We start from the raw sequence: 13,567 nt of genomic DNA, 5'->3' as shown, positions 1-13,567 counted from the left end.
GGCCTCTCCCAGTCTACCCTGATTACCACATGTGGATTGTTAGTTGGTGTAAGTAGCGCGCGCGTTCCCGGGGGGGAGGGCGAGAAGTTTGCGGCATTTGCAGGGGCGACTTGCGAGTGAACGGAACTGATTGTCCGAGCCGCCTGGCGACGTTTGGGAAAGAGAAACTAACCGTAGTCCGTGACGTTCTGGCCTCGCTTGGGCTCATGAACAAGAACGCCAAACTTCTGTTTTTGGGTCTGGACAATGCCGGCAAAACGACCTTGTTGCATGTGCTCAAGACCGACCGGATGGCCACCCTGCAGCCCACCCTCCATCCCACGTCTGAGGAGCTGAGCATCGGCAACATCAAATTCACCACCTTCGATTTGGGCGGCCACGCTCAGGCTCGCCGCGTGTGGAAGGACTACTTCCCCGAGGTCAGCGCTATTGTTTTCCTGGTCGATGCCGCGGACCCCGAGCGCTTCCCTGAGGCCAAGGCTGAGCTCGACGCCCTTCTGGACATCGAGGAGCTGCGCAACGTGCCCTTCCTTATTCTCGGCAACAAGATCGACGCTCCCACCGCCGTAGGCGAGGACCACCTCCGCCAGGCCCTCGGCATCTTCCAGACCACCGGCAAGGAGCGCACCACTGTCGACCAGGGTGTGCGACCTTTCGAGGTCTTCATGTGCAGCATCAAGATGCGCCAAGGCTACGGAGAGGGCATCCGCTGGCTCAGCAACTACGTTTAAGCGTCTTTTGGAAAGGCAAGGTTTTTTTTCTCTTTAAATACAAAGTAGCTCTTTTATAATTATGCCGTCTTGGACTTTTTGTTGTTCCGGGCAAAATACTCTTTCCGGTCCTCTTTGCGCTTCTCTGCGCGTTTTTCGTCGATCTTCGCTTGCTTGGCGGCAACCTTGGCCCGCGACTCTTCCTTCTTGGCATTCCGCTTAGCATCCTTCTCGTTGCGCAGGGTGGCAACCTTGACCATGAGATCGCGGAGCTGCTTCTCCTTGCCATCAACGACAACAGCCCGCTTCTGCATATACGTCTGTTTCCGCTGAGGCTTCATGCGATGGATCTGCGAACTGAAGGGCAGCTGGGCCTGAAGCGTCTTGGGCACTTGCAAGGGATTGAACCGGCGCGTGGCTCTTTCGATCTTGCCATATGCGGAATCCCGTTGTTGAGGAACAGAAAGCCCTCTTTCGGCCCGCACCTCACCAGTGAGTCGCATACCCTTCCATGTTGCCTTGTTACTGAGTAACAACGACGTGACGGGGTTGTAGAAGCGGCGAGCTTGCACAGGGAACCAGCCCCGCAAGATAATGATATCAGACATGAGGATCTTGTCTTCAAAGGTGGCACGGAAATTACCTTCAGGTTTAGCCAGAGCACGCTTGATTTGACCACGAATACCAGATACAGTCTTGATAGACGCACCTTCAAAGCGGGCAACCTCCATCGCAGAGTTGAACATATCCTTGATAAAGGCAGTGTTTTTGAAAATCTTGTAAGGGTGGCCAACAAGCTTCAGCTTCTTGACAATTTCAACCTCCTGATCAACTTCGACAACCGTGCCGGTGGCAGCGATCCGGAAACCCCCAGTCATGTCCCGGTCAGAGACACTTTGAACCGCACAGAAACCTGTGTTTGGTGAAACAAGCGGACCATAAAACGTAGCAGCACAATGCATATGTTCGGGAGTGTACTTGAGCATACGGTTACGAGTGCGCGAGTCTGATGTAGTGTAGATCGGACATGTCTGGAAGCGTCGCCAACCCAAGGAGATCACAAGAGGATCGTTGGTCTTGAGAATGCGTTTGTGCCATCTGTGCCGCTTGATACGGACTTGAGAGAACCCGAACCTGTCCTCATTAACCAACAAACCGCCAACCAAAACAGGGAACTTGGGATCGAAGTTTTCGACAAACTCACAAGGAATACCAGAAAACACAAGGCGAACATAGGAGCCAGCCCGGAAACCCTCGATGCGGTCCCGCGTAGCGACGTCCAGTTGAGCATATTCGGCATTGTTGATGTTGAGCTGTTTAGTGATTTTGGCCTTCTGGGCATCGTACCAGGTATCCCCTTCTTCTCCCTCGGGATCCTCAGCACCAAACTCGCGGTCTTCGTCCTCCTCGATTTGGAGGCGCAACTGCTCTTTGCGTTTGGCATTTTCCTCGCGCTGCTCCTCGACAGATTTGACCGCTTTGAGGCCCTCTTCTTCTGCCTCATTTTCGCTGCTGCCATTGTTTTCGTCGGCCTCGAGATCTTCAAATTCACCGAAAACTTCTTCCTCGTCTTCGTTTTCTGCATTTTCTGCGTTCTCAACGGCACGGATTTCGCGGTAGAATACATCGGAGATGGTGGCTACAACAGAAGCATCATCCCACTGGCTTAGGTTCGAGTACTCGAGATAACTATGCGACTCAACACTCTGAAGAACCTCTTTTGGTTTGAAAAAGTCGTCTTCTTCCTCGATGTTCTCTTCCTCAGATTCTTGGTCTTCTTCACCACTCCAGCGTTTGATCACATCCAGCGGTGAGATATTGTCCATGTAAAGAAGCTTTCCGATATCCCAGCGCTTTTTGAAGTTATTCGGCTTGTAGTTGTCCATCCAGCGAAGTGCATTGGATCCATCATCGCTGGGTTCAAGCTCGTCGTCACTGCTGGCAAAAGCATACTCTTCGTCTTGTTCTTTCTCGTCAAGAGAATCACTAGCCTTCTTGCCTTGACGCAAGGACTTGCGACCAGAATTTCCGAAATCAGGATGAGATTCATCAAGCTCTTCCAACTCATCGGCATCCAAATCGTCGAGTTCGTCAAGGTTCTCGTCAAGTTCCTCGACATTCTCATCCTCATCCCCGTCGTCGTTGACATCACGTAGAGCTTTCGACGAGCTAAAAAGCTGGATACCAACATCACCGTTACCAAGAATCTTGGAAGAGTTTTGCAAACTAGTTACAAGTGTCTCGCCCAAGCCCTTTTCTTGGCCAGTAGAAAAGCTCGAAGTACCGACATCGATATAGACAGCATCTTTGTCAATCATGACACCGCCAACATCACTCATGGGTGCATAGATAGTCTTCATCTTTTCATCCAGCCTGCGATGTCTCTTTTTGGGTGCATTCTCGCCCTGTGATTTGGCCTCTTCCAGTTTGATAGCATACGGGGTGGGGCAAGGATCAGGGAGGCGCTCTATTTCCTTCACAACGAGGTCACCAACACCAGGAACGTGCACTTTGGCATTGTTGGCCTGCATAGGGGAACCACGCATGTACCCGTAAAGGGTAACTGTGCGATCAACCTTGGGGTTTTCCTCAATGAGAGTAGGATGGGTTATATCGACCACTCGATCAGCGATCAGATAAGGATGCTCATTGCGCCATTTGAGCGGTCTGAACTTCATGACGGAAATGAACCGGGCCAAATTGAGAATCTCCCGGTCCGGGTAGCGGCCGTTCATAACACCAGATAAATAGAATAGCTTGGCTCCTTTGTACACTTCAGTCCAGAAGCGATGCTTCAAAGCCTTTTTCGATGCACGCATAGTGCTAACGCTCTTGAACAAGTCCAAATGTGTAGTGACACCAAGAATCCGCGGGAAACCGTGGGGCGACAGGATGTTCAAAAACTCCATCGTTTCCATTTCGAACCCGAAATTACCGTCAATCATTAAGAGGATAAGATCTGCACACTTGGCAATATCAATCATAGAATTCAGGTCGGTACCACACTCAAAGAACGTGAGTCTTCGGCGTTTGCCCGAAACCACAGTAACTGGGCCATTGATCTCAGTGAGGGTATGTTTGGTAAAGCGGCGGACAAGACTCTTGATTAACGTGGTCTTGCCGGTGCCTTTGGGTCCAACAACAGCAACAAGAACAGGCGGAGGCTCCTCGGGTGTGCGATCCACCATTGGGGCGTGGAAGCGCTTTTCATTCTTATCGTGAGAGCGGCGAGCTTGACGTTCCAGCTTGCCAGGATTGGCCACAGCAAATGCCTTGGCATTAAAGCCATTGGCATGCAACTTTTTCTTCTTGGAAGTATCAGACGAGCCTGCTCTGTGCGGCTTGTTGGTCTGCTGATCGGCCATTGTTCAAAAGCCGTCGATTGATTTTCCAGAGAATAAAGTAATAATTTTTTTTCACCCTTTTCCTGAACCCTGGGAGAAAGAGGGAAAAAAAAAACCTGTTTCATCGTTACGTAATCAACTCGGCGGTTTTAGTAGCTTTCTGCTCATCACATAGCATGGCTTAACTCTGGGTTCGGGTTTCTGATGCAACGCATGCAGATTTGCGCAGCGAACGACGTGGGACTTCAGTAATATAAGGGTTCGCTCGTCTCAGTCCGTTATACTAAGCAGAACCCACTCGTTGGTGGTGTAGGGCTGAAATGGTAAGTTAGTCTGCGCACGGCGTGTGCGGGGCATGCCCGGCTGGAAATGAGCGAGCACTGCCTGCTCCAGCAGGTGCAACGCACTCACGCGTGTAATGCTCGCAAAGGAGGCGCTGGCTCACCGATGGGACAGAGTTTTGCTCTATGCCCCAGGAGGTGCTCGAGGCATGCCCAAAAGCATTGTCTGATGCAAAATACTAACATTTAAGGTTTATTTCAAACGAAAGTCTGTGCCTGTACCCCAGCCAACCCATCTGCCGACCGACCCAGCTTGCCCGGTCTGGGTCATCGAGCCGACTCTGGAGTACTTTGTGAGCTACGACAAATACCTGGAGAGGATGGACTTTTACAACCAAAAACGGTTTATCTGTGAGTTGACGGGCACTTCGTGCCTCACTTTTCTTGAAGCGCTGGCAATGGAAGCCAGAGAGAGTGAAATCATCGTCAAGTCGTTTCCCGAGGCCTTGCGCGAGCCCATCTTGCGCCACGTCCAGTTTTCGACGATGTCTCGACTGGATCAGCTGGTAGACCGCATCTACGTCAAGATGCAGCATGAATACTATCCTGGTGAAACCGTTTACTATCGTTTCCGCGATCACAAAACAAAGTGCGTGGTCAAAGAAAGGGCTACGCCGGCTCCGGGATCCGACCCCAAAGCAGAGCCAGAGTATTTCTTGCAAATGACAAAAGATCTCGTCAGTCCGTCCCAGACGCCTGCCAGTAAGCTCAGTCGAGACCGCAGGGCCTTTTCAAAACTTACCATCCGCACATTCATCAAACACGCTGCTTCTCGTGAAAACTGGGCTGGAGCACCTTGGATTGTGCGCCCCGAGTACGTTGCGCAATACAACTTGCCAAACGAAATGCCTGCCTCTATCAAAGCGCTTGTCGATCAACGCTCGAGCGGATCCGCTATCAACGGCGCCTCCAACAGAAGGCAAACATCGCACCGGCAAGCAACTCCCAGCAGCCCCGCTTCAATTCAAGCCTCCACCAAAGGGGGCATTACCGCCGACACACCGGAGCCCCGGAAACGTCGTAGTAATAAAAATGCCGTGACCTTGTCGGAGGACCTCGCGTTGGCGGTCACTCGACAGGTCGCTGAAAGTCCAATGCCCGAGGAGCCTTGGCCGCAATGGACGGTTGCTGATGAAGACACCCATGTGATTGGTCCCTTACTAGAAATTTGGTCCTTTATCACCACCTACAGCGATTTGCTCTACTTGGAGCCTATTCAATATGACTTTTTTGTTTCTGCACTCAAGGGAGAGGGTCAGGAGAGCATTCTCAGTGAGATTCATCCCGCTCTTCTCACTCTGCTTGTTGATGAAGATGAAGATGTTCTTGCTTTCAGCTTGCCCACCCAAGATGAACCGGCTCGTCGCCGAGGTCGCAAGCGCCAAAAGGTTGCAGCCAGTCTTAGCACTGACACACCCTCTAGTCAAAACGGCGATGATTCAGGATATCCCAGCGAAGAAGAAAGTGGTAATGAAGCTCAGAGTGATAACGATCAGGCTGAGGAAGAAATTACCAACAATGCCGGTGAGTACGTTGAGATCGCCGACCGGTCTTGGTTAGAAATCATCGGCAAACGTCAGTTCGGTGGTGGCGGCTGGCAACAGGCGCTGATTTCATTGCTGTATTATCTTGACTATATGCGAGAGTGGAAGGATGATATTGAGGAGGCCCTCGCTATTCTTGCTCCGTTGAACCGCGAAGGGACTTTGCTTAATGCCATTCGGGGCTACGAGGAGCTCCCCTTCCGCCTTCGTGTTGCTTGCTTGCGTATCTTATGCCGCACTTTATACACCTCTCCGCCAGTGCGTCAATTTATGGAGAAGCGCAATGAGGAGGTTTCCCGTGCTCGTAAACTTCGCACTGAACGGTTTAGAGAACTGCGACAAGCTCGTGATAACCACAAGGCTGCTTTAGAGCTCAAAAGCAACCTTCTTCTCGCTGGCGATGGTGAATCCGAAGAAGCCCTCATGAAAATCTCCGACGATTTTGCTCATGCGGTTGAGCGTGAGAAGGATCTATTGAAACTGGTTGAGGAATCGGAAGAGGCAGCTGAAGAGGTTAAAATTGAGCCACCATCTTTTGATGTTCACAGAATCAAGCTCTTGGGTAAAGATCGGTTCTATAATCGCTACTGGTGGATGGAGGGCGCTGGACTTAGATCTATTGACGACTCTACAGACCCTAGTTCTTTCTCATATCTTATGGGCCGTCTATGGGTACAGGGACCATCGAGTGAGGACTTTGCGGTTTTTATTTCGAGCAAGGACGCTGACGCTGAGCTGACTGTAGTCAAGCAAAAGGCTGCAGATGAGATAACTGAAGTAAAGCGTGCGGCAGAGCGCGCAGCTGTCGAAAGAGCAGGTATTGCCGCTCGAGCAATTGCTCGTGCCAAGGCCCTTCATGAGGCTGCTCGGCTACGAGAGCGGGAACGTGAGGAAGAAAGGCAACGTGAGCTTGAAGCCGAGCGTCAACAACGAGAAAAAGAAGCAAAACAGATCGAGGAGAGGGAGGCAAAGCTCGAAGCAGAGCGCCAACAGACTCAAGCTGCATCAAACATCACTCCCCCGAACGCCAAGCAACCTGTTCAAGGCGTAATTGCTTCGCAAAACTTTCCGCAGCAAGCGTGTGCCCAGCCCATGGTCATGCAGCAGCAAATGGGCCAACAGCTACCAGGTGTTCCAATCATGTTGGGCTCTGGTGGGCAGCCAATGTATCAATTTGTCCCTGGCCAACCCCCTATGATGGGCTTGCCCGACCCCATGCACAACCAGCCGCCAATGATGCAAATGATGCCGCAGATGGTTGCAATGCCTGGGCAGCCCATGCAAATGTCATTCGTTCGGCCCCAGGGTATAATGTATCAAACGCAATATGGAATGGTCATGTATCCTCCAGGCATGATGCCTGTTCAGTATCCTTATGGGGGAGCCCCCATGATGAATGGACAGATGCCCATGCCGATGAATGGGATGCCAAATTATCAAATGACACCTATGCCGATGGCGATGCCGCCTCCTATTCCTCCTCAAGTGGTTCAGAACGTATCACCTTCACCTTCGACACCAGCAAATGCCCCGCCGCTAGTCCAAGCACCGCAGGCAGTCAATGAGCCAGCAAAAGAAGCTCCAACTGATGTCGATGTCAAGGCTGAACCCAAAGTCCAGTCGCCGCCTATAAATGGCGAAGGGCAAGCAACTGATGTGGACACAGATTCGAAATTTGTTAGTGCTGAGACTGCAGTCAAGAGCGAGGCTGACGAGGGTGAATTCGACCGTGAGGCAACAGTCGAGTGCGCTCTTGTGCCAAAGACAGAAGAACCCTCCGAAACGGGCGACACGATGGAACAAGTATCACTTGCCAGCGACCAAGTCTCCCAAGAGGAGTTAGCAAATGAGCCGGTTGAGCCGGTCAATACACTTGAGCTCAAAAGGAGTGTAGAAGGAGAAACTGTACTGCTAGCTCCTGATGAATGGAGATATTACTCTACACCCGCTCAACTAGCTGCTCTAGAACGATACCTTGTTCGCGCCTCTCGTCGGGAGGGTGAACTGGCCGAAGCGCTGCACAAACTGCGACCAGCAATTATTGCAAGCTTCGAACAGCGCGAACAGTGGCTCGAAAAGGGCGGGGAGTGGTCTAACACCCTGGCTATGAAAGAGCTGGGCCACGTTCATTGCCGCCGCCGACGCGGTCAACGATGAAAAAAGAATGACTTTGCATACGTACACATATATTTACTTTGAAAGTGTTCATCCACCTTTTACCAATGGACCCGCTTCGACTGTTGGAATCTCAGGCATGCCTTTATGCTCATTAGGATCTTCTGGACCGTCTGAACAGCCACAGTCGTACAACTCGTGTATGTAGGCACAGTCGAACACCGGCTTGCCAAGACGCACATTGACCTTATTGTGCACATCGCAGCCCCACATCATGGCCGTTTGGCGGCTGCTCACTTGAGGGGGGTATTTCTTCAAGTAGATTTGGAAATGCTCAGCGCATTCGCGGCAGGGGTAGACTCGGCTAAACAGATGCAAAAAACCAACCAGCGTTTCACGTTCGTCCTCGCTAGGTTCTTCAGGGTATTGTGCAAGAACCGTGTGAAGGAATCTCCAGCCCGCTCTGCCTAGTTCGGCACGAGCTGTTTGGTTCTGCATTTTGCTCGAGATAGGTTTGCCTTTGATCAGTTTCTCCAGCTGTTTGGTGTCGGACTCGGCAGGTACCTCTTGGGGTTTCTGGTCGCTGGCATGGCCGAGCTTGTCGGCCTCCCTGATCAAACTCTCTGCTTCAGCTGCGACAGCTGCCGGGCGATTCCAGTCATCTTCAATGAATGCGTCTGCTGTCTTCTTGATGCGATCAATAGCAGCACTTCCAACGCCTGGGCGAGCCATGAAGAAAAATAGCATAAATACTGTTAGCACAATTGCTAAAAATCCGACTCTTGGACGTCTCGCCATGTTTGCAGGTACAAAGCAGAATCGCGTGAGGCACTGGGGGACTTTGTAATAATACAGTAGGGTAGGGATGGTTGGAAGTCAAAAATAAAGTGCAACCAGTCATGCGGCATTGCTAAAATAAATATATATATATATATATATATATACGAACTTACTGCTCATAACGCACATGTAACTCGTCAACAAAATGCGGGTGATGCACTCCAGTGGGACGAGCACGAGCGTACGCATCGAGCGCGTCGCTCACCGTGAGCCCGCAACGCTCAATCAGGTAGCTGCAGATAAAAAATCCCGTTCGATTAAATCCGTAATGGCAATGTACTCCAATCGACTGATCTTTTTCGACGTTGATGCTGTCGACGAGCTCGATGAACTGAGCCACCTCATCTTTCGACGGCGGGATTTTGGAGACAGTCGGCAGCTTGAAATATTTGATGCGGCTGAACGTTGAGCTGTCGTAAGGTGGTGCTTCTCGAGAAATATCAATAACGGCCACAATTTCAGGGTGATTCAATTCAAGCAGTGCTGGAGAGTGCTCATCATCCGTTTGCCGTAATGTTTTCATCCCTCTCAAATGAGAATGCGGCACGACTTGACCAACTGCTGGCGTTTGTTTCCATTTCTCTTCATTCTTCAAGGACCATTTGTCTGTTTTAGTAGCTAGATATGACAGCTGCCACGCCAATGACAACGTCTTGTCAACCTCTTGATCAATAAAGTCGGCAATCAACCCGTTCACGACCTCGGGTCGTTCAATCATCACTGAATGTCCAGCAGCAGTGATAGTTTCCAGCCTCGAGTTTTTGCCTATCCATTCCACCAAGATCTCGGCATTTTCTGGCGGAGTCACTTTGTCGTCAACGGCAGCAATGATCAAAACAGGCACGTCGACCCTCGCCGCCTCGTATTCAGCCAATGGCTTCATCTGACTGAATGTGGCGAGCCAGGATGCAGAGCGAACTTGAAGATTTGTTCTGAGCTGCTTTTCGCGAATCCGGCGGCTCGTTGTCGCCTGCGACAATACACGACTCACCGAAGGAGAGTCGAACCCGCCATTGCGGTCGGCGGCACGGAAATATTCAAACACTGGACGGACAGGAAACCATCTTATAAATGTCTGGGCGCGTTTGACACCATCGCTAAGGACTGCAGGAGGTGCTATGCAAACACAACCCATGCATTTGTCCCTAAGTTTGTGGGCAAGCCGTAGTACGATATGAGTACCCATGGAGTGGCCAACAAGGAGTATTTTGTTGAACTCCGTGGGCAGCAGCTGCATTTCGAGAACTTTTTCCAGCAAATCAACGAACCTGTCGCTTGTATAATGAGCAAAGGGCTGGTCACCGGATTTGCCATGTCCAGGCAGATCTACGGCCAGAACATCAGCAAAATAATTGAAATAATCAATCTGGTGCTCGAATTGGTTAAGCTGTCCTCCTAAGCCGTGGACAAAGAACACGATTGGCCGGCCAGCGGGTAGTTTAGGCGTCTCGCGGTTTGGTGCAACAACCACACGCAAGTCGACGCCGTCAACCGTTATATTTTTAGTGAATCTATGCACAATCTGTGGATCTCCGCCTGCCTTCAAGACTGCAAGTTCCTCGTCGGAGTAGCTAAACACTCCCTTCAAGGCTCGCAACATTTTCGCTGCCAGAATATTTACTCAGCGAGTAGAGGCGCGTGGGCAGTGGAACAGAAGCTCATTTCCCCACGAGCAAGGGTACGGGTCTGTTCCCGAAACCGGAGCAGGTCGGGGTAATTACGGGGGTGTTAGCGCCGTCCCCACGTAAATGACTAGTTCGTCGATTGGAGGATGTCAGACACTAAACCCCAAGTTTTGAAAAATTTCGTGTGCGATAGCTTTCCCGGTGGAAACAGCAATCAAGAATGAAGATTTCTCAAAAGCTCGAGAGGTATCACCAGGAAGCCCCCAATGATGGGGCATCTATTTCTTTCGAGTATTTCGTCCCCAAAACTTCCCAAGGTATCTCGAACTTGTACGACCGTATGGATCGCATGTACAAGTTAGATCCCTTGTTTGTAGATGTGACATGGAATGCCGGCGGGTCGCAGTCCAATTTCACCACCGAAATGATTCACACGGCGCAGAACGTTATCGGCGTTGACACGTGCATGCACCTGACCTGCACTGGCATGCCAGTAGAAGTGGTTGATCAAGCTCTGGAAGAGGCGCACAAGGCCAATTGTCACAACATTCTTGCTCTTCGTGGCGACCCTCCACGTGTGGTTCCAGGTGAGGAAAAGCCCATCACGCATTTCAGGTACGCAAAGGATCTTATCAAGCATATCCGCGATAAGTACGGTGACTACTTCGATATTGGAGTGGCCGGGTACCCCGAGGGTCATCCCGAGGAGCCTGACGCTGACGTTCTAATCGAGTATCTGAAGGAAAAAGTTGACGCCGGTGCCTCGTTTGTGATTACCCAGATGTTTTATGATGTGGACCTTTTCCTAAACTGGGTCGACCGCTGTCGCGCGGCAGGAATCTACGTGCCGATTATTCCCGGCATTATGCCGATTTCCGGCTGGGCCAGCTTCAATCGTCGTGCTAAATGGTGCCAAGTTAATGTTCCTCCGCAGTTCCTTGCAGAGCTTGAGCCCATCAGTAATGACGATGCTGCTGTTCGTGAAAAGGGCTCTCAGCTGGTGGCCAATATGTGCGCCAAGATGATTGCTCATGGAATCAGCCACCTGCATTTCTATACTATGAATCTGGAGAGAGCCACAATCATGGTTCTTGAGCAGCTGCATATGCTCGATAAGAACAACGAGAAGAGACCCTCTCCTCTGCCTTGGCGGCAATCTCTGGGCAAAGGCCGGGAGTCGGAGAGTGTGCGGCCTATTTTCTGGCGCAATCGCAAGCATTCATATGTTTCCCGCACTGCTGACTGGGATGAGTTCCCTAACGGACGTTGGGGTGACTCCCGTTCGCCGGCTTACGGTGAGCTTGAACGATATGGTGTGTTGCTGCGTCAAAGCACCCAAAAGGCTATCGAACTTTGGGGTTCTCCCAAGAGTTTGGAAGACCTGGGACAGGTCATTTCCAAGTACTTGAGCGGGAAGCTGCCCTGCCTTCCCTGGTCTGACGATCCAGTGGGAGCAGAAATTAGTGTTATCCGCGAGAAACTCCTCGACTTGAATAGCCGCGGCTTCTTGACCATTAACTCCCAACCTGCAGTTAACGGCGTACACTCTAGTGATCCTATTCACGGATGGGGTCCCAAGAAGGGCTATGTTTACCAAAAGGCGTACCTTGAGCTGCTGGTGCCCAAAGAGCGGTTTGAGCATATCAAGCCCAAGCTCGACAGCGACGAGTACGTGACATACTATGCTACGTGCTTCCGGGGCTGCCATGTTACCACGAATGCCAGTTCTGACGAGCCCAATGCCGTCACTTGGGGCATCTTCCCCGGCCAGGAGGTGCAACAGCCCACTATTGTTGAGCGCGGTTCGTTCCTTGCCTGGAAAGACGAGGCATTCCGACTAGCGTTTGAGTGGGCCGCCTGTCAGCCCAAAGACAGCGATTCGTATAAGTTCCTGACGTCGTTGAGCCGAGGCTGGTACCTCGTGAATATTGTTCACAACGATTTCCAAGATCCGGACGCTGTATTCAGAATCTTTGAGTGATTCTGGTTTTCTTTTGAAAACGTTTAAATTATTCAACATGCACATACCGTTTCAACAGCGGGTATATTTAACTAGACTAACCAAAAAACCTCATGCCACTAGTGGCTCTGAATCGAAAGAATACTCCCGGAGAACCTGGCATACTTTTACGTCGTACCACTGGTACCACTGGGTTTTGCCTGCTCGTTGGGCCTCAATGTGTTTGGATATTCGCTTGAATTCCTTAATCGCCTCGAGAGATTCCCAGTACGACACAGTGATGCCCACATCCTGGCGGGCTGAATCCATTTTGATAAATCCAGGCTGCCTCGACGCCAGGTCTGCAATTTCGACAGCCATTTCGGCGTACCCGTGCTCGATTGGCGTTCTTTTTGACGTGAAAATCACGGCGTACTGCCCGGTCATTATGAGTCAAAAAGCCATCGTCGCCGCTGGCATTGGCTCTCCACGGCCTGCTCCTAACCCTACGCTACGGGCTTGGCTGGCTGCTGGCGGCTAAAGGGCCGTATTTTTTTGTGTACTCGTCGTACTTGGCAGCGAAATCTGTAATGGGCGGCTGTGGGCGATCCTTGCTGATCTGCTGGGCAATCTCGTCAAATAAGGGCACCAAGTTCTCCAGTCCCTGCCGTGGTCCATTGCCAGCAATGTAGTTCAGTGTTTCTGAAGCATGTATGAGCTTTTTGTAGTTATTGTACACAAGCGATTTTTGCTCGCTGTCCAGCGCATTGATCTCGTGCTCCAAATTGGCAGCGGTTTTGGCGAGCTCAGCCAGCGAGCTCGAGGCTAACAGCTCCGACACATACTGCTTGGGATCCAGCCCAGGCGTGTCGAGATGGTTCAATGACAGCTCGTGGTGCGTGTCAATGTTGATCTCTGCCTCCTCCTCGATCTTGTAAAAGTCCCGAAGTGCCTTTCTCGCCCCGTCCCCACTCATTTGTCAGCTCGCTCACTGCGAGCATCGCTCGCTCATCTACTAAACTCGGGATGATCAGTCTGTGGTTCAGGGCAAGGTCCTGAGCCAGAGCTCGGACCGAACGCTGAAAGATCGGGCATACAAGAGTAAAAGC

At 51.2% G+C, this 13,567-nt stretch overlaps 8 protein-coding genes across 8 annotated transcripts; 3 read left to right on the top strand and 5 right to left on the bottom strand.

Moving 5' to 3' along the window:
• Positions 1 to 29: 29 nt before the first annotated feature.
• B9G98_01761 (Small COPII coat GTPase sar1) lies at positions 30 to 731 on the top strand (the record flags this gene model as incomplete). Its single annotated transcript, XM_024808319.1, has 2 exons — positions 30 to 48; positions 178 to 731. 2 exons carry the CDS (start codon positions 30 to 32, stop codon positions 729 to 731), a joined length of 573 nt encoding a protein of 190 aa, XP_024664087.1.
• Positions 732 to 790: 59 nt separating this feature from the next.
• B9G98_01760 (Ribosome biogenesis protein BMS1) lies at positions 791 to 4,075 on the bottom strand (the record flags this gene model as incomplete). Its single annotated transcript, XM_024808318.1, has 1 exon — positions 791 to 4,075. One exon carries the CDS (start codon positions 4,073 to 4,075, stop codon positions 791 to 793), a length of 3,285 nt encoding a protein of 1,094 aa, XP_024664086.1.
• Positions 4,076 to 4,374: 299 nt separating this feature from the next.
• Positions 4,375 to 8,096, top strand: B9G98_01759 (Imitation switch two complex protein 1; the record flags this gene model as incomplete). The annotated part of the gene is made up of 2 exons (XM_024808317.1): positions 4,375 to 4,377; positions 4,587 to 8,096. 2 exons carry the CDS (start codon positions 4,375 to 4,377, stop codon positions 8,094 to 8,096), a joined length of 3,513 nt encoding a protein of 1,170 aa, XP_024664085.1.
• Positions 8,097 to 8,144: 48 nt separating this feature from the next.
• B9G98_01758 (FAD-linked sulfhydryl oxidase ERV2) lies at positions 8,145 to 8,852 on the bottom strand (the record flags this gene model as incomplete). Its single annotated transcript, XM_024808316.1, has 1 exon — positions 8,145 to 8,852. The coding sequence occupies one exon, from the start codon at positions 8,850 to 8,852 to the stop codon at positions 8,145 to 8,147; it is 708 nt and encodes a 235-aa protein (XP_024664084.1).
• A 151-nt stretch (positions 8,853 to 9,003) lies between these two features.
• B9G98_01757 (Abhydrolase domain-containing protein C57A10.08c) lies at positions 9,004 to 10,494 on the bottom strand (the record flags this gene model as incomplete). Its single annotated transcript, XM_024808315.1, has 1 exon — positions 9,004 to 10,494. The coding sequence occupies one exon, from the start codon at positions 10,492 to 10,494 to the stop codon at positions 9,004 to 9,006; it is 1,491 nt and encodes a 496-aa protein (XP_024664083.1).
• Positions 10,495 to 10,739: 245 nt separating this feature from the next.
• On the top strand, positions 10,740 to 12,500 carry B9G98_01756 (Methylenetetrahydrofolate reductase 2; the record flags this gene model as incomplete). The annotated part of the gene is made up of 1 exon (XM_024808314.1): positions 10,740 to 12,500. One exon carries the CDS (start codon positions 10,740 to 10,742, stop codon positions 12,498 to 12,500), a length of 1,761 nt encoding a protein of 586 aa, XP_024664082.1.
• A 90-nt stretch (positions 12,501 to 12,590) lies between these two features.
• B9G98_01755 (Uncharacterized protein YqjZ) lies at positions 12,591 to 12,905 on the bottom strand (the record flags this gene model as incomplete). The annotated part of the gene is made up of 1 exon (XM_024808313.1): positions 12,591 to 12,905. One exon carries the CDS (start codon positions 12,903 to 12,905, stop codon positions 12,591 to 12,593), a length of 315 nt encoding a protein of 104 aa, XP_024664081.1.
• A 64-nt stretch (positions 12,906 to 12,969) lies between these two features.
• B9G98_01754 (Vacuolar protein sorting-associated protein 51) lies at positions 12,970 to 13,434 on the bottom strand (the record flags this gene model as incomplete). Its single annotated transcript, XM_024808312.1, has 1 exon — positions 12,970 to 13,434. One exon carries the CDS (start codon positions 13,432 to 13,434, stop codon positions 12,970 to 12,972), a length of 465 nt encoding a protein of 154 aa, XP_024664080.1.
• Between the last annotated feature and the right edge of the window lie 133 nt (positions 13,435 to 13,567).

This window comes from Wickerhamiella sorbophila, assembly GCF_002251995.1.
Source record: "Wickerhamiella sorbophila strain DS02 chromosome Unknown contig1, whole genome shotgun sequence".
Taxonomy (NCBI): domain Eukaryota; kingdom Fungi; phylum Ascomycota; class Dipodascomycetes; order Dipodascales; family Trichomonascaceae; genus Wickerhamiella; species Wickerhamiella sorbophila.
The sequence above is the reverse complement of the archived record's forward strand: the minus strand, read 5'-3'. Positions and strand labels throughout refer to the sequence as shown.